Source organism: Lipotes vexillifer, unplaced genomic scaffold, assembly GCF_000442215.2.
Source record: "Lipotes vexillifer unplaced genomic scaffold, Lipotes_vexillifer_v1.1 scaffold232, whole genome shotgun sequence".
Classification (NCBI taxonomy): domain Eukaryota; kingdom Metazoa; phylum Chordata; class Mammalia; order Artiodactyla; family Lipotidae; genus Lipotes; species Lipotes vexillifer.
This window is the reverse complement of record NW_006793997.1, coordinates 3,182,331-3,201,228: the sequence shown is the minus strand read 5'-3', so window position 1 is coordinate 3,201,228 and position 18,898 is coordinate 3,182,331. Positions and strand designations below refer to the sequence as shown.

Below are 18,898 nucleotides of genomic sequence, written 5' to 3'. Positions count from 1 at the left end.
GGGGGGGCCCGCGCGCCCAAAAAAAAAAAAAAAAAAAAAAAAAAAAAGTAGTAAAGGAATACATATGTATGTATACAAATATACATATATTTGCCTCTATGTGTATAAAATATTGCTGGAAGGCTACATAAGGAACTGGTGACCATAGTTTCTCTAAGGAGGGGAGCCAGAAGGTGAGGAATGGGGTTGAAAGGAAAAGTTCTAAAATACCCTTATATACTATTTTATTTACTATTTGCGTGTGTTGTCTATTCAAAAAAAATGTTTTAAGTCTCAGTGGTTAGATAGTTGTGAAGAGACACAAGAAAAAGCCACAAATAAATAAATAAATAAGAAATTCCCCATTTCCCCCTCCCCCCAGACCCTGACAACCACCATTCTGCTCTCTGATTCTCTGAGTTAGACTATTTTAGATTCTCATGTAAATGGGATCCTGCAGGATTTTCCCCTCTCTCTCTGGCTTATTTCACTCAGCATAATGTCCTCCAGGTTCATCCATGTTGTTACAAATGGCAGGATCTCCTTCTGTTTTAAAGCAGGGTTATTACACTGTACGGTGTATTTACCACCTTTCCTTCATCCATTCATCGTTGTAGAATCTGTTACATATCTGCATCCAGCTCAAGTGTGCCTTATCTTCCTCCCCTCAGTTATCAATCAGCCTCGGGGGAGGACTGGGCCCTGTGACTCTCAGCATCTCACAGAGAGGGAAGCAGGGGAGTCTGATCCGGTCCCTCCCCAGGCAAGTCTCGTCACCTCCCTGCCTCGGTCACCTCGTGCACAGGGTGGGATGTGAGCTTCACTCTCGCCAGAGAGCTGGGACTTGGGACAGTAGCCAGTACAAGCAAGGCCCACCTCTTCACTGAGTTCCCTGTGCCTGAAACCCTTGTCTCATCTCCCAGCCCAACACCAGGGACAGAGCCAACTGCTAAGCAGTCATGAAAAAACCCAGGCAGAGAGAAGCCAGCCAACAACAACATCCAAAATAGCAAGAGAGTGCTGGACCAGGGATCAGAGCCACATGCATGCCCCACATGTGCCATCAATGATCTGTGGTAGCTCAGGCAAGAACCTGCATCTCTAAGATTAGGAGTCGGGACCCTCTGGCTTCTACCTCTTCTAGACCCAAGAGGACAAGACATCAGCCAGGACCTAAGCAAAAGTGTCTTGTTCGAAATGAGCCTTGCAGAATGGAAGGGAAAGTTCTCTTCTTTATCAAGGGCAAAGTCGGGCACGGCCAGCTGCCTGAGCATCACCTGCCACCCACCTGTAATAAGGGCTGCACCTTCCACTATCACGCGCTGGGTGAATAACTTGCTGTGCCCCCCATCTCCACCCCTGTCCTCCTTTATCTCCTCTGTCACGGACAATAGTTTCTATTTAAGTGATTAAACTGACCAGAAAGGAATGAGACAGGAGTGGACGTGTGGTCACAAGACTGAAAGGCTTTTCATCTAATCTGTCTAGAGAAGCATAGCAGGAATTTGAAGATTTGATTCATTTTTTAATGTGCTGTAGGAAGACAGTCTGGGTCTTGGGACCTTCATAAGCCCCTCATTTTTCCTGATTTCTATTTTAGGCTCAAACATCTGTGTCAGAGTATAGCAGGCGAGATTCATATCCAGGCCCATCCTTGACCTCCTTGGATGAAGATGACTCATCTTGGACAGGAGACCCGCTCCCCTCTGGCTCCCTGCAGATTGGTGTCCTTAGAAATATCCACGCTGTACCAACAGCCCCAGGTTGATAATGCTTCCAAACAAGGAGTTCGACACAAGGGACTTCCCCCACTTAGTTAGCGAGCATCTTAGACTATCCTTAGAGAGTCTTTAGTACTCTGAGTCTCAGCTTTAATTAGCACAACATCCACTGAATGAAATATGCTCGTCCCATCTTACAGACTAGCATACTTCATTCAGTGGATGTTGTACTAATTAAATGAGATAAAGAGGAGGCATTTATAGAATTATGAGTTGCTCCCCCGTTCCCCCTTGGCTCTTTAAAAAAAAAAAAAACCTAAAACTCCTTAAAAAACAATAGTCTACCGGGCTTCCCTGGTGGCACAGTGGTTGAGAGTCCGCCTGCCGATGCGGGAGGCGCGGGTTCGTGCCCTGGTCTGGGAAGATCCCACATGCCGCGGAGCGGCTGGGCCCGTGAGCCATGACCGCTAAGCCTGCGCGTCCGGAGCCTGTGCTCCGCAACGGGAGAAGCCACAACAGTGAGAGGCCCGCGTACCGGAAAAAACAAACAAACAAACAAACAAAAACCATTGTAACCCCCTCTGAACAATCCATAAGAAGAATAGATCATTAATTATGGTACATCCATAGGATAGGTCACAAAGCCCATAAAGGGATATTCTGGGGTTATGAATGAGCAGTGGGGATGCTCATCACTGACTTGTACGTAGAAAGAAGGGCAGGTCCCCAGCCTAGGTGCACAGGCTTTTCAATATGTAAACACGCACTATTCTCACATAGAAACACCGGGAATGCACCAACATCTTATCAGCTGTTATCTCTGGGGGAGGACTGATTTTTGTGTTTACTGTGCTTTTCTGAATTTTCCAAATCTTCTGGAATAAACGTGCCTTATTTTCCTAATTAGGAAAAAAGTCTGCAGGACAATTTTAGAGATGACAAGGGAGTTTTGTAATTTAAAACACAAAGGGCAGGACCAGAGGGCCTAAAGATGGAGGGGACTGTTTCCATAAGTTTGCAAAGAATCCAAGAACATCTGTCTGGTAATAACAAAAATGACCATAACAGCAACAAAACTAATAAAAACAACACCTAGCATGTTGAGTGCCTACAACATGCCAGGAAGCATGCCAAGGGCTTTCTTTTCAGAGTAACCCAGTCTATGAGGCTAGTACTATTCTTGTGTTCATTTTACAGAGAAGGAAACAAAATTTCAGAGAAATTAGATAACTTGCCCAAGGGATTAACATACCCTTTCTGAGAGGCAAGATAGACAAAGGCTGGACTGGGGGACCCTCTGCCCACCAGTTTGGCTTAATGGGGTTACCATGTCCTTCTATATCCTGGGGAGCTGGCCCACCCCACAAGGAACCTGTACCCCTGAGTCACACATCATCTGGTCCAGACTGTCCCACAGAGCTTTCTGTAGTGATAGGAATGTTCTACACTTGTGCTGTCACAGGTATACAGCAGCCACTAGACACAGGTGGCTGTTGGGCATTTAACATGAAGCCCAGTACAAGTGAAGACGTGAACTTTTAAGAATTGATGCTTAATTAGTTTACATCTAAATTTAGTTAGCCACACGTGGCCGGTGGCTACCATATTGGACAGTGCAGCTCTAGTGCACTCTGATCTGCGCAGTCGACCCAGAGGAGTCCAGGTCAATCTAGGCGTTCCCATTTGGGACAGGGAAGGCCTCCACCAAACCTCACCAAGATCCTCACGTCTCCTACCTACTTGACTGCCAGGATGGACCAGCCTTCCCAAGGAGGTTAAGAGCTCTTCTTTATTTCCAAGATGGAGGAAGGGCAGGGAACTACTTTACTGAAATCCGTTGAGCACTGACCAAGCGCCTATGGGATTACATGGAATCTTTGGATCTCCTTTACGTGGGGAGGGTGATTGTTCTCATTTTGCAGATGGGAAAACTGAGGCTTCAAGAGGTGGAATAACCTGTTCAATGTCAACAGAACTAGGTAGGGCAAGGTGAATGGGAACCCAGGTCTGGACGATTCCATACCACCATGCAGCCTCTCTCATTGAAAACTTCAGCCTCCCAACCTGCACCCCAAAGACATCTCCAAGCCTCTCCCTTCCCTCAGTGGTACAGGAGGCCAGCAAGAAGTGACTGGCTGCCCCAAGATACTCACGTATATGAGTCCTGAGAAGTACCTCTCCCTCAGGTTGTGCAGCACGGAGGCTTCATTGAGACACGTCAGCTCTGCCATGTCCTCCACCTTGGAGAACTTGGGCGGGTTCATCTTCTGGATATCATCTTTGCCGACCGTGACCTTCTTGCCATTCTCCACTAGCTCCACGATCACCTCATCTCCCTTCTCCTCCTTGATGCTGGCCGCCTCGAAGCCCTGCTTCTCCGAAGGGACCCACACCAGCTTCTTGGCGGCCCAGTCAGCCTGGGCCACTGGGTTGTTGATGAAATTTTTGTCTACAAAGAGGAACTTCTCGTCATCACTGAGCTGGTCCTTCTGTGCCATGGTGCCTGGTTGATCCCCTGGGGAATAAGGCCACAGGGTCAGAATTAGACCAGAACCAAGCCCTAAAGACAGATAAAGCCCTCACCTCATCATGTCTGGGAATGCAGTCTGCAGAAACATTCCATAGAGTACAAAGGTGTTCCCTGCAGGATGGTTTATGTTGTCAGAAAATGGAAACAACCCAAAGGCCCTTCAGAAAAGGATCTCCAGGGGCTTCCCTGGTGGTACACTGGTTAAGAATCTACCTGCCAGTGGTTGAGAATCTGCCTGCTAAGGCAGGGGACACGGGTTCGAGCCCTGGTCTGGGAGGATCCCACATGCCGCGGAGCAACTAGGCCCGTGAGCCACAACTACTGAGCCTGCGCGTCTGGAGCCTGCGCTCCGCAACAAGAGAGGCTGCGATAGTGAGAGGCCCGCACACTGCAATGAAGAGTGGCCCCCGCTTGCCACAACTAGAGAAAGCCCTCGCACAGAAACGAAGACCCAACACAACAAAAATTAATTAATTCATTCATAAACTCCTACCCCCAACATCAAAAAAAAAAAAAAAGAATCTACCTGCCAATGCAAGGGACATGGGTTCGAGCCCTGCTCCAGGAAGATCCCACATGCCACAGAGCAACTAAGCCCGTGCACCACAACTACTGAGCCTACGCTCAAGAGCCTGCGAGCCACAACTACTGAGCCTGCATGCCACAACTACTGAGCCCACGTGCCACAACTACTGAGCCCACGTGCCACAGCTACTGAAGTCTGCATGCCTAGAGCCCGTGCTCTGCAACAAGAGAAGCCACCACAATGAGAAGCCCGCGCACTGCAACAAAGAGTAGCCCCCACTCACCGCAACTAGAGAAAGCCCGTGCAGCAAAGAAGACCCAATGCAGCCAAAAATAAAAACAAATAAATAAATAAATTTATTTTTTTTAAAAAAGGAAAAGGATCTCCATCATTGCCTGTTGTCCATCAACATGGCATGGGTACATAAACCATTATATTTTCATACAATTAAATGCTATCCAGGGGTTAAGATGCAAGAAGTATGTCAAGGTGTGTTGACACAGGAAGTCTTATAGTTTACTGTAAAAATAAAAGGGGGGTCCTCAAATGGTTAAACAGAGAGTTATCATATGATCCAACAATCCCATTCCTGGGTATATACCCAAGAGAAATGAAAACATACCTCCACACAAAAACTCATAAGTGAATGTTCATAGAAGCATTATTTCTAATAGCCAAGAAGTGTCAAAAAAAAAACCCAAATGTCCATCAACAGATGAATGGATAAATAAAATGTGGCCTCTCCATATAATGGAATATTATTCAGCCATAAAAAGGAATGGGGTACTGATATACACTGAGCATTAATGAATCTTGAAAACACTATGCTAAGTAAAAGAATCTAGTCACAGAGGACCACATATTATATGATTCCACTTACCCAAAATGTCCAGAATAGGCAAATCCATAGAGATAGAAAGTAGATTAGTGGTTGCCAACAGCTGGGAGAGAATTAGAGGGTGACAGCAAAGGGGTGCAGGGTTTCTTTTTGGGGTAATGAAAATGTTCTAGAATGTACTGCAATGATGGATGCACAATTCTGTGAATATGCTAAAAGCCATTCAATTGTACAATTTAAATGGGTGAATTGTATGGTATTTAAATTATATCTCAATAAAACTGTTTAAAAATGAAATATAGGGAATATTGTAAAATAGTAGGTATAATAACCCATTTTATTTAAAAATATTTAGAATCCATATAGACAGAATAACTGGAGAAATACGCACTTATCAATATAGTTATGAAGGGATTTTTACTTTTTATGGGGTTTTTTGCCAATATTTTATTGTGGTAAAATATACATAAGTATACTATCTTACTCATATTATGAAACTAAGTTCAGTGACATTAAGTACATTCATATTGTTGTGCAAGTATCACCACCATCCAGCTCCAGAACTCTTTTCATCTTGCAAAACTGACTCCACACCCATTAAAGACTAATTCCCCGTTGCCTCTTCCCTCCAGCCACTGGCAACCACCATTCTATTTTCTTTTCTTTTTTGTTTTGTTTTTTTTAATGTATCTTTTATTATTATTATTATTTATTTATTTATTTTTGGCTGTGTTGGGTCTTCGTTGCTGCATGCGGGCTTTCTCTAGTTGCGGCAAGCAGGGGCTACTCTTCATTGCAGGGTGCAGGCTTCTTATTGCGGTGGCTTCTCTTGCTGTGGAGCACGGGCTCTAGGTACGTGGGCTTCAGTAGTTGTGGCACACGGGCCCAGTAGTTGTGGCTCATGGGCTCTAGAGCACAGGCTCAGTAGTTGTGATGCATGGGCTGAGTTGCTCCGTAGCATGTGGGATCTTCCCAGACCAAGGCTCGAACCCGTGTCCCCTGCATTGGCAGGCAGATTCTTAACCACTGCACCACCAGGGAAGCCCTCTACTTTCTATGAATTTCACTACTCTAGGAACCTCATATCAGTGGAATCATACAGTATTTGTCCTTTTGTCACTGGCATATGTCACTTAGCATAATGTCCCCAAGGTTCAACCATGTTGCAGCATGAATCAGAATTTCCTTCCCTTTTTAAGGCTGAATAATATTCCATTGTATGGATATATGACATTTTGTTTACCCATTCATCTGTTGATGGACACTTAAGTTACTTCCACATTTTCTCTATTGTGAATAATGGTACTCTGAACATGGGTATACTTTCTATTATGTATTTTTGCCATACTTATAGTTTATAACTTTTATTAAATTTATGATCAACAAAAATAGATACTTTAAAAACACCTTCAAATAGCCAATCCGCATAAGAAAAAGATGTTCAGCCTTACTAGTAAATGAAGAAATACAAGGTGAAGCAGTGAGATATTGCTTTTCACCCATAGCTTGGATAAGATGAGAACCACTGATAATATCCAGTGCTGTCAAGAGTGTAGGGTCCGGGCCTCTGCATACATTGCCCTTACAGATGGAAAGTTCCTAAAATTCATGCACACCCCCTGACCTGCAATTCGATTTCTAGCAATTTAGCTTAAGGAAACTGAGAAGTGCTAACAGATGTATAAAAATGTACATTGCAGTGCTATTTGGAATAGCAAAACCTGCAAGCAATCCAAACGGCCTTCAGTGAGTGCCTTGTTAAATTACAGAGCACCCAGGCAACAGAATCCTATAATTCCACCCAAAATTCAAGATGTAGACTTATTTATGCCTCACAAAGATTCTTCCCTTTTGAACCCTCCTACACTGTTGGTGGGAACGGAAGTTGGTACAGCCACTATGGAAAACAGTATGGAGGTTCCTCAGAAAACTAAAAACAGAATTACCATATGATCCAGTAATCACACTCTTGGGAATATACCCAAATAAAACTATAATTCAGAAAGATACATGCACCCCTATGTTCATAGCAGCACTGTTCACAATAGCCAAAACATGGAAACAACCTAAATGTCCATTGACAGATGAATGGGTAAAGAAGATGTGGTACATATATACAACGGAATACTACTTAGCCATAAATAAGAACGAAATAATGCCATTTTCAGCAACATGGATGCAGCTAGAGATTATCATACTAAGTGAAGTAAGTCAAAAAGAGAAAGACAAATACCATATGATATCACTTACATGTGGAATCTAAAATATGGACGAATGAACCTATCTACAAAACAGAAACAGACTCACAGACATAGAGAACAGACTTGTGGTTGCCACGGGGGAGGGGGGAAGGAGAGGGATGGACTAGGAGTTTGGGGCTGGTAGATGCAAACTATTACATTTAGAAATGGATAAACAACAAGGTCCTAATGTGTAGCACAGGGAACTATATTCAATATCCTGTGATAAACCATAATGGAAAAGAATATTTTAAAAAAGAATGTTAAAAAAAGAAGAAATAAAAGTGATAATTCATAGAGTTAAGACTGGTTACAGATTTGCACACAATTTTTGAACATTAAAAGACTATAAATTTGGCTTCCCTGGTGGCCCAGTGGTTGAGAGTCCGCCTGCTGATGCAGGGGACACGGGTTCGTGCCCCGGTCTGGGAAGATCCCACGTGCCGCGGAGCGGCTAGGCCCGTGAGCCATGGCCGCTGAGCCTGTGCGTCCAGAGCCTGTGCTCTGCAATGGGAGAGGCCACAACAGTGAAAGGCCCACGTACCGAAAAAAAAAAAAAAAATTAAAAATTAACAAAAAGATTTTTCCCTTTCATCTTAACATATTTATTTGTCATTTACATGTTTTAAAATCCTCTCATTGTAAATGCACAATTCAATGATTTTTAGTAAATTTACAGAGCTGTGCATTTATCATGATGCTAAATTTTGGACCATTCCCATCATCTCTAAAAGGGTTTCCTCATGCTGGTCTGCAGTCACTCCCTGTTCCTACCCACAACCCTCGGCAACCACTAATCTATTATCTGTCTCTATAGATTTGCCTTTTCAGGGCATTGCATATAAACGGAATAACACAATAGATGATTTTGGACCATGCAAAGATATTTACGATATCTTTTTAGGTTAAAAACAATATGAATAAATGGAATACTCAGCAATAAAAAGGAACAAACTACACAATAGATGAATCTCAAAAGCAAGCTCAGTGAAAGAAGCAAGACCCAGTCTACATGCTCTGTTATTCCACTAATGTGTTAAGTCTAGAAAAGGCAAAACTATGGTGACAGAAAGCAGATCAGTGGTTGCCAGAGGCTGGGGAGGCCACTGACCGCCAACAGGCACAAAGGAAATTTGGGGGTGATGGAAACGTTCTATATCCTGATTATGGTGGTGATTATATAACTGTATACATTTGATGAAACTCATTGAGCTGTACACTTAAAAATCAGTGAATTTTTTTTAAAATGGTGAGTTATATGTAGAGTATACCTCAATAAAGCTGATTAAAATATTTATAATAGAGTAATTCTTGTCATTTTATATGTCTGTGTATACATTTTTAAAAGTCTAGAAAACTACACACTAAAATATTTTATATGTCTGTGTATACATTTTTAAAAGCCTAGAAAGCTACACACTAAAATATTAAACTACACACTAAAATATCAATAAAGCTGATTAAAATATTTATAAGAGTAATTCTTGTCATTTTATATGTCTGTGTATACATTTTTAAAAGTCTAGAAAACTACACACTAAAATGTTAAACTAGGGTTCTATTTGGTCAAATACGGGACAAGAGTTGAAAGGTGACTATGTTTAAATCCATGAGCTCATAATGATTAAAAAAAATTCACAAGTCATCCTTGTAAGATGCTGGGGAATCAACCCATTGTGTTGAAAACTGGTAAAGAAAAGGGGAAACTAAAACACTGATGCTGCCTTTCTACAAACTGTTCCTCAAGGTCACTAAACAATTGACAAGAAGTCTATCTTTATATAAAATGTCAAGTCATTAAATGCCCTCTCAACATGGGGAGCCCATTTGTGACAGATTCTCCATTCTGTTGTCTAGATGTGTTCATGAGACAAGGTGCTGAGGCAACAGACTATTTACAGGCCGATCCAAGGGTCCATTCCAGACCCTCTGACCATACCTGAAGGAGCTGCCCTGCTCTAGTAACACTTGCTCTCACTCAGCTCCTCCGACCGACCCCATCTCTCCTCCCCCATCCACTGTTGGTTCCAAAGAACTAAGGTGCAAGCTGAGTTAGGATGTACAGCCACCAGGACGTACTGTGTGCTTGATCCCCCTACTTCAGCAGAAAACAATTCATAACTCCTTTGAATTCACCAACATAATCTCCACACTTAGGCCAACAAATCCCACGGAGATGGAGTAACCCCTATATCCCATCAATGCGCCCCTGGAGCTGGGCAGCCACCTCCTAAAATGCAGACTTTGCAAGGCAAAAATCAGAGGGGCAGTTACTCCCACTTTTCTCTTCTGGGGGGAAAATAACAATAATACAAACCAAAGGCTGCCAACAAATTCACTCAATCTCAAACTTATTTTAAAGTAAAAATACAAATTTAAAAAAAAAAAGGAAAGGGCTTCCCTGGTGGCGCAGTGGTTGAGAGTCCGACTGCCGATGCAGGGGACACCGGTTCGTGCCCCGGTCTGGGAGGATCCCACATGCCGCAGAGCGGCTGGGCCCGTGAGCCATGGCCGCGGAGCCTGCGCGTCCGGAGCCTGTGCTCCGCAACGGGAGAGGCCACAACTGAGAGGCCCGCGGACCGCGAAAAAAAAAAAAAAAAAAAGGAAAAAAACCCCGAAGGCTGATTTGTTCAGAAGGGATGGTTATTTCTCCTGGGAGACCTGGTGTAGTAGCTCATTTAAAAAAAAAAAAAAAAAAAGATGGAAAAATGGGTGAATCATTCCCTACATCTGAATAATCACTTCAGTTATTCCAAAAAGTGAACTAAAGAATCGTAGAGAATGTGCACTGTCCCAGGTTTAACAATCACATTTCCTGCATTTTTAAATTGTTATTGAATTTCTCTTGGGATGTAATGAGTCCAACATCCTCTTCACCTCACTTTCACTGTTTAAAAAAAAACAAAAAACTATCTTCTACTTAGAAGAATTCCAGCCAATAAAGGTGGAAGAAATGATGAAACTAAAATGTAGCAATTTTGGAACTCTGAAAAAAATAATGGGTCTTGACAATGACTATCAATGTTGCTAAAACATCAGACCATTGATTCTCAAACTTCCTTGTGCATCAGCTTCACCCAGGCAGTTGTGGAATCACAGATGGCTGGGCTCACCCCAGAGCTTCCGAGTCAGTAGGTCTGGGATGATCCCAAGACCTGCATTTCTAACAGGTTCCCAGGTGATGCTGAGGATGCTGGCCTGGGGCCCACACTTTCAGACCCACTGTATTAGATGAAAAGCAGACGGCAAACTTTATAATGGATGGATCAGGCTGGCACCACCTATACCTACTCATTATCCTTAACGTCGCAAAAACAAAGTCGATCAGAGGTTATGTACCTCCAGAGGGGTTGCTCTAGGAAGTGCCACCACCACCAATGAAATATTCTTACAAAAAGGAAAATGGGGTGGGGTTGGGGGACCGAAGCCAATAAACCCTCTGGATCTAACACCTATTTAAGGGAAATGCGGGGCACAGGGAACATGCCAAACAAGGTCATGGGCATGTGACAAAGCCCACAGGGTGGGAAAGCATAGGACAAATGACTCAGCTTCTTTAACAGGTAAAGTATTTTTAAAAAGGGTAACCTATAGATTAGAAGGGACTTTGGGACCCACAAAAGAAATGGGAGGAGGGTGGGGGTGAAATGATTGGCCTCATATGGAAGGTGAGTGACAGAAACCAAGGGGTACATCATACTGTTCTCTCCACATTTGCATATGTTTGAAAATTTTCATAATGAAAAAGTCTAACAAGTACAATAAAAGACGAACACTGATAGAGGCAGAGAAAGAACTCCCCTATCCTGTCAACATGCACATCCACACACGGAGCAAATCAGAAATAAAGGTACATTTTGCTGTCTTAAAAAGCCACGCTTTAGGGACTTTCCTGGTGGTGCAGCGGTTAAGAATCCGCCTGCCAATGCAGGGGACACGGGTTCGAGCCCTGGTCCGGGAAGATCCCACATGCCGTGGAGCAACTAAGCCCATGCACCACAACTACTGAGCCTGCACTCTAGAGTCCGCGAGCCACAACTACTGAGCCTGTGTGCCACAACTACTGAAGCCCGCGTACCTAGCGCCCGTGCGCCGCAACAAGAGAAGCCACCACAATGAGAAGCCCACGCACCACAACGAAGAGCAGCCCCCCCCGCCACAACTAGAGAAAACCCGCGCGCAGCAACGAAGACCCAATGCAGCCATAAATAAATAAATAAAAAAGAAAATTATATAGTATTCATAGATGAAATGATAAACCTGGGGTTTACCTCAAAATAATCAGGGCAGGGAGGAAATTTGGGTGGAGCCACGATCGGCCCAGTGTTAATTGCTGGAGTCGCATGATAGAGTACCTGTAGGAGGGTTAAACTCTTCTGTCTACTTTTTCATGATTGACATTTTCCTTAAAAGGAAAGATATTACTATGCAAAATTTATATAACTATCTTCTACACGTAAGCAATGTCAATATTACACCATCTCCCACTTGGCTGTATGTCATACCCAGGACAGAGTTTTTTGAACACCAAACAGTGATACTTAACACTCCTGGCCTCCTCACAGGCCCTGGGCTAAATCCTTCACATGCAGGATCATCGAGCGACACCACCACAGCCTTAGGAGTTCCATTTGATGGTCAGCTCCACCTTACAGACATGGAAACTGGGGCTCAAAGAGGTGAAGGAATCTGCCTGAGGTCACACAGCTAAATAGTGGCAGAGCTGGGATCCAAACCCAGGTCTGATTTGAAGCCTGTGCTCTTCTGTCTCCTACACAAGCTTGATGGGCTTGTCAGAAGCTCAGTGGAAGATTTGCAATCAATGAACCGACACTTTAAGGCACCTAGCACAGTGACCAGCACATAATAAACGTTCAAAATGGGACCCAAATCAGATGAAGTGAACTATAACTCCACACCGCGATAAGAACAAACCTCACAAACACTTGTGTGAAAGAAGGCAAACACAAGAAGGACATACTGTGCGATTCTGTTTGCAGGCAGAACGTGAAGATGCTGCGAGCTCAGTTCCAGACCATCTCAATAAAGCAAATATCACAATAAAGCAAGTCACATGGATATTTTGGTTTCCCAGTGCTTATAAAGGTTATGTTCACACTATGCTGTCATCTATTAAGTGTGCAACAGCATTATGTCGAATGTCTAATTATGTCAACATACACACCTTAATTAAAAATACTTGATTGCTAAAAAATGCTAACCATCATCTGAGCCTTCAGCGAGTCATAGTAGCAACAACAAAACCACTGATCACAGGTCACCATAACAAATACTGTAATGAAAAAGGCTTAAATATAGCAAGAATTACCAAAATGTGTCACAGAGACACAAAGTGAGCAAATGCTGTTGGAAAAATGGCACCGATAGACTTGCTTGACACAGATTTGCCATAAGCCTTTAATTTGTAAAAAAAAAAAACAACACAGTATCTGTGAAGGGCAATAACACGAGGTGTGCCTGTATATGAGGTTCAAAACCAGGCAAATCTAACCTAAGGTGGTAGATGTCAGATGTTGTAACTGGAAGTGTAGGACATGATGGGGGTTTGTGGGGTTGATGTTCTGTTTCTTGATCTGAGTGCCAGTTACATGGTTGTGCTCACTTTGTGGAAATTCACCAGGCTGCATACCCACAGGGAGGTGTACTGTTCTGATATAAAGTATACTTCAATGAAAAAAAAATTTTTTTTCTTTTTATCTTTAATTATGGTAAAATACACATAATAAAATTCACCACCTTAAGCACTTAATTGTGCAGTTCGGTAGTGTAAGTACAATCAATGAAAAATTTTTGAATGGTGGCCAAGTATACTCAAGAGGGCAGGGAGACATGTTTTATTTGTTTAGAGCAGCATGACAACTAAGTGGGCTCTTTCTAATTACGATGTTGGTGAGTTGCCTTACAAATCAGAAAAAAAAGCAAAAAACTACAACAGAAAAATAAAAGGACAGAGGAATTCCCACTGCCACGAACCCTGCCTAATCTAGGACTCAAAAATGCAAACAAGATCAAGCACAAAGATTCAGTCTCTGCCCAGAAAAAGGAGAGAGGCTGGGTTGCTTCCCATGTCTTTGAAGTCTGACAGTCACGATGTGTGAAATCTGTTTTGGTCAAAAGAAAGAAGGAAGAGGGAAGAGGAGCTTGTCTTCACCCTAGAATGGCATTTCTCAGGGTGTGTTCCTTGGAACCCTAATCCCTCAAAATATTTGGGGTGGTGTGGGGCAGGATTCAGGGAGGTTGAGACACTCTTCAGATATCAATTCTGGGAACTTCCCTGGTGGTCCAGTGGTTAAGACTCTGTGCTTCCAATGCAGGGGACGTGGGTTTGATCCCTGGTCAGGGAACTAAGATCCCACATGCCTTGAGTCACGGCCAAAAAAAAGAAAGAAAGAAATCGATTCTGTGGTCAAATCCATTTGAAAAGCGCTATACATCTACCCACCCCATCATTAAGAGGGAGAACTCCCGTCGGGATATCCGAGGTCCTGACATCTGAAAGTTATTTCGCTCCTTTGAGCCCATGGCTCTCAAAAACATTTAGCCGCAGACCTCTTTTCCCACCAAACACTGATTAAATCCCATAAATTTGTCCTTGAGAAAATGTGGTGAGCCTAGCAAATTAATATTAGTAATATTAGTAATCATAGCTGCTGTTCTATCTTATTGAATGCCAGCTACTGACTCATTTAATCCCCTCAAAAAGGCTATGCGAAGCACCATTACCTCTGGTTTTCAGATGAGGAAACTGAGGCACAGAGAGGTTAAGTAACTTGCCCATCATGGCACAGCTAGTTATGGTGGAATCTGAATAAAGATATATTATCAAAGTGATCTTTTCTGCTTTGTCTACCTTCTTTGAAATAGGGAGAGAACTTGAGGACTGAAAGAAATACAGACACACACGGGACACACCCTGCATCGGTCTGCGGCAACTTGAGATAACTTGGTTTTATTGCTGCAAGGACTCGCCTCAGCGCGCACCCAGAGCCTTGAGTTTTTAAAATTTGGGGTAGTGGACAATCAGGCAAAAAGTGCCAGGTCAGACATTAGGTAAGGCACAGCGGGGAGAGCAAAGCAGTTTGCAAGACTGCAGCAGTGATCAGAAAGCACAATTCTCCATGCGCTGAATGGAAGGAAAACTTGGTCTGCACCTCCCTGCTGCTAGAGCAGGGTTTCTGTCAGCCTCGGCACGCTGACATTTGGGGCTGTTGACATTTGGGGCTGGAAAATTCTTTGTTGGTGGGATGGATGGTGGGCAGAAGCCATGTAGCAGAGGGGGAGTGGTGGGCAGGCCGAGAGTGGGGGGAGGGGGACTGTCGTGTGTAGTTTAAGGCCATTAGTAGCATCTCTGGTCTCTACCCAATAGATGCTAGTAGCACACCCTCCCCGCTCCAGTCATGACAACCAGAAATGTCTGCAGATATTGCCAGATGTTCCATGGGGGAAAAAATTGTCCCAACCAACCTGGAATGCCAAGTGTAGAAGGTCACATGGCTGGAGTGTGGGCACATGAGAGCAGAAAAGAGACAGACACCCAGACAGCCGAACCTCAAGGAGACTCCCCACCGACGTGGTTTCTTCCTCTCAAGCCTTCCTCCCCCACCACCCCCCGTCCAATGTTCTGCATCAGCTCCGAGAGCTGAAAGGACACTTTCAGGATCATTATACAGGACTGATGGATACTACCTCCAGTTCATGATCAATGGCATTAGCAACGCCTGACACGGCCAAGTGTGTCGGCTCCATACACAGTCCTGTATTCCTCACCAACAACACCCAGCTTCACTCCTTGAGCGCAGACAAGCTGTTCGTTAGCCTCTGTAAGACCACAGGGTTACAAGTCCCCGTTCTCCGCCGAACCTGCTGGGTGACTCTGGGCAAGTTACTCTCCCTCTCTGGGCCTTGTGCTTTTCATTTGGGGATAGAAATATGGAGGGCTGGCTAGCTGTAACATTTTATGATAACTGTGATTCCAGATCAAAGGGTTGAAGTTGAACCAACTGAGAATGTTTAACTATTTTAGCTTGTTTTAGCATCGGTTTTATTTTCCCCAGGGGAACTCAGGGGTAAAAGATCTTGCCCCTTTTGCTTCTGTATTAATGGAAAATGAATAAAATACCCCAGAGCCCAAACAGTAACAGGATTTGCACATCATCAGGCCTAGTTAACAGCTTCCCTCAGTATTTTACTGCCAAGATTTTAGACCAGAGACACCAACCCAAATGTCCCTGGGGTCAGGTGGGCAGTGCAAGGTGACCCAGGCTGGAGGTGGCTGGACAGAGCCCTCTGGTCCTGTCCAAAGAGCGTGGCAGCTTCTCAACTCCTGCTGGGGTGAGTGAGAATGTGGGCCCTGCATTGCCAGATTTCCAACAGACCCCGAAGTCTGCGTTTAGGAATGAAATACCCACCCCTAAAGTTAAATCACTGCACATTTTGAATGCCATGCAGGCAAAATGAAAACCCTCTGGGCTTGATCTAGAACACGAACCACCAGCTGGCGGGACCTCTGCAGAGGAGCAACTATTTCAAGGTCTGGCCCAGGTGTGGGAGGAGCCAAAGTGGAGAGGGAAGCAGGGAGGGGGTGGGCACCCCAGATGCACCAGATCTCCAAGCCCCAAACTGTCCCCACGAATAATCGGGACTCTAAATCTGTCATTAATAACAGGCACAATTATCACTGTGCTCTTTCTATTCATGGGATATCGGGCCAGGCAATTTATTATATACACCATCTTGCTATGTCTCCTAAGCGTTCAGCTTATTCCTATAAGACTATGGAGGTCCCAGAAGGTAAGTGAAAGTAAAGGCTTTTGCTTGTAAAAGTTGGAGCCGAGATTTGAACCCAGATCTGACACCTGATCTACTCTTAACAGAAAGTCTCTTCCTTGCTTGAACTTCCTTGCATGGACTAGTCCCCGTGCCACTCCCCCACCAGCTGCACCCGCTTCTGATATCTGCCTAACTCATTAGAATACTGTTTTTAAAGTACCTCCAGAAGGAAGTTCTTATAATCAGTAAAGCTAAATTATTTTTACCTCCCCAAGAGAACTTGGTTAGCAAGAGGTCTAGTGGCTCTCACGGAGGATGCTTTGAGGATTAGAGAGAACTAGCCATTCCTGGCCCTAAAAGTCCTACTGTGTCTTGCGTCTTGCAACTCTGGCTTACCACAACTTAAAAGAAATGTAGTCTCCTATATGCCCATTTGAAGTTTAAATTTACAATGTCTTTAGAGGACTGTTTAACAATATCTATCCATTTTCAATATGCATGCTCTGTAACTTAGCAAATTACATTGCTGGGAATTTATCCTACAGATAAACTCATGTAATTAGACATAAATAGATACACAAAGATGGTCCCTGAAGTCCTGTTTATATGGTGGAGTGAAGCTGGTATGTTTCAATAAGAGGTTGTTTCAGTAAGATGCTATCCTTCCACATGATAGAATATTATGCAGATGATAAAAAGAAACACCACAATGTGCTGATATAGAAAGATGAAGATATGTAATCAAGTGAAAAAAACCACCTGATTTACAATGCCAATATTCGTGCAAAAGAGGAAGATTTGACATAGAAAAGTTTTGGAAAGATGTGCAAGAATACATTAAACATGTTTATATCAATATCTAAAGATGGGGAAGAGCCGAGAGGTGGGGAAGGAGAAAGAGGGTCAGGAATTCTACCTGGAGACCAGGGAATGGCTATAATGATGCACAGGGGTCTCAGACACTGGCCCCTTCTGAGATTCTGTATCATTTGCTGCATGCTTCACCAGCAGAGGGAAGGAAGTTCAAGCCTGCATGGGTGAGCAGGAGGCGAGCACTATGGTCCTTTCTTAGGGACTTTGATGAGGGCTGTTCCTCCTTAACCCCCAAATCACGGATGCAACTCAGAGACACCCAGCTTCCCGCTGCAGGAACAACGGGCAGCGCTAGCTTCTGCCTCCATCATCTGACCCCTTACAAAAGTTTCTTCAAAGTCAACTATTCAAAACAGAACAAAACAAAAATTTCCTTCAAATTCCGACTTGGCCTTTTCCAAACTCAGCCTTTCCGCCATGGTGTGGCCATAGTTAACTGTGTTTAAAGGTCAGGGGTAGAGGGAAGAGAACCCTGGTAGCAAAAGAGTCACCGTGGAAGCCAGACAGGCTCCTCCCACTCACAGGTGAGCTCTTAAAGGATGCCCTCGAGACCCTAAATGAATTTAAAAAGGGCCAATAAACCTGGTATCAGCCATGTTCCTGACACAGGTGAGGAAGTGGGTCTATATTCGAGTGGAAGAAGAATAGGAACTGAGTTTATGAAAAGACATTACACAAAAAGAAAATTAAGGGCAAGTTTCTCTTTTACGGAAAGACTATACCATAGGGTTCCTGGTTCTGCCAAGTACCAGATGGGCTACACTGAGCAAGATCCTTAAGGTCTCTGGTCATGTATGTTATAAATAACCATCCACAGAAGTTCACCAGGGGCCAGACACTGTGCTAAATCCTTCATATGCATGATCCCCTTGAATCCTCCCGAAAGGGCAATCCCTTAGGCTCTGCAGTTAGAAAGAGCTAGGTTTATAGAATCTTGTCTTCCTCATTGGCTAGTTGAGCTATCTTGAGCAAGTTATTCAGACTCCATGTTTGTAAAACAGGGCCAATAATAATAGCATCCATTCCAAAGGGCTGTTGTAAAGACTTAGAAACATGATGCCTGTAAAGGATTCAGTGTGTTGTCCACCAAAAGTGATCAACTAACATTAGCTATTCTCACGAGCCCCATTTTACAGATGGGAAAACTGAGGTTTGGGAAGGTCAACCTGCATGATTTCTAAATTTGCTTGTGATGTTTTCGGATTCCAGTGGACTTAAAATTGGATGTGGTTTTCCAGAAAAATCTAATGTGTACCCAATTTTAGAAGTACATGGTTGTGCCTACAGCATAAAATCCACCTGTTTGGATTCAGTACACTGAGGAAAGGAGAGGACAACTTTCCCACCCCAAAAATAAAACTTCCAAATAAGAGAGAGTAGGGAACGGTAATCCCCCTTTCC

General features: G+C 43.7%; 1 protein-coding gene across 5 annotated transcripts in view; it reads right to left on the bottom strand.

Moving 5' to 3' along the window:
* MYH11 (myosin heavy chain 11) overlaps nt 1–18,898 on the bottom strand; it is a 125,137-nt gene that overhangs the window by 104,023 nt on the left and 2,216 nt on the right. For 2 of the 5 annotated variants that reach the window (XM_007466941.1, XM_007466942.1), the window contains exon 2: nt 3,854–4,215. In XM_007466941.1, the coding sequence (XP_007467003.1) occupies nt 3,854–4,198 (345 nt within the window). In that variant the 5' untranslated portion in view covers nt 4,199–4,215. Of the gene's footprint in view, nt 1–3,853; nt 4,216–18,898 lie in introns of those variants that run through there. The other 3 variants (XM_007466940.1, XM_007466943.1, XM_007466944.1) reach the window with 2 other exon arrangements.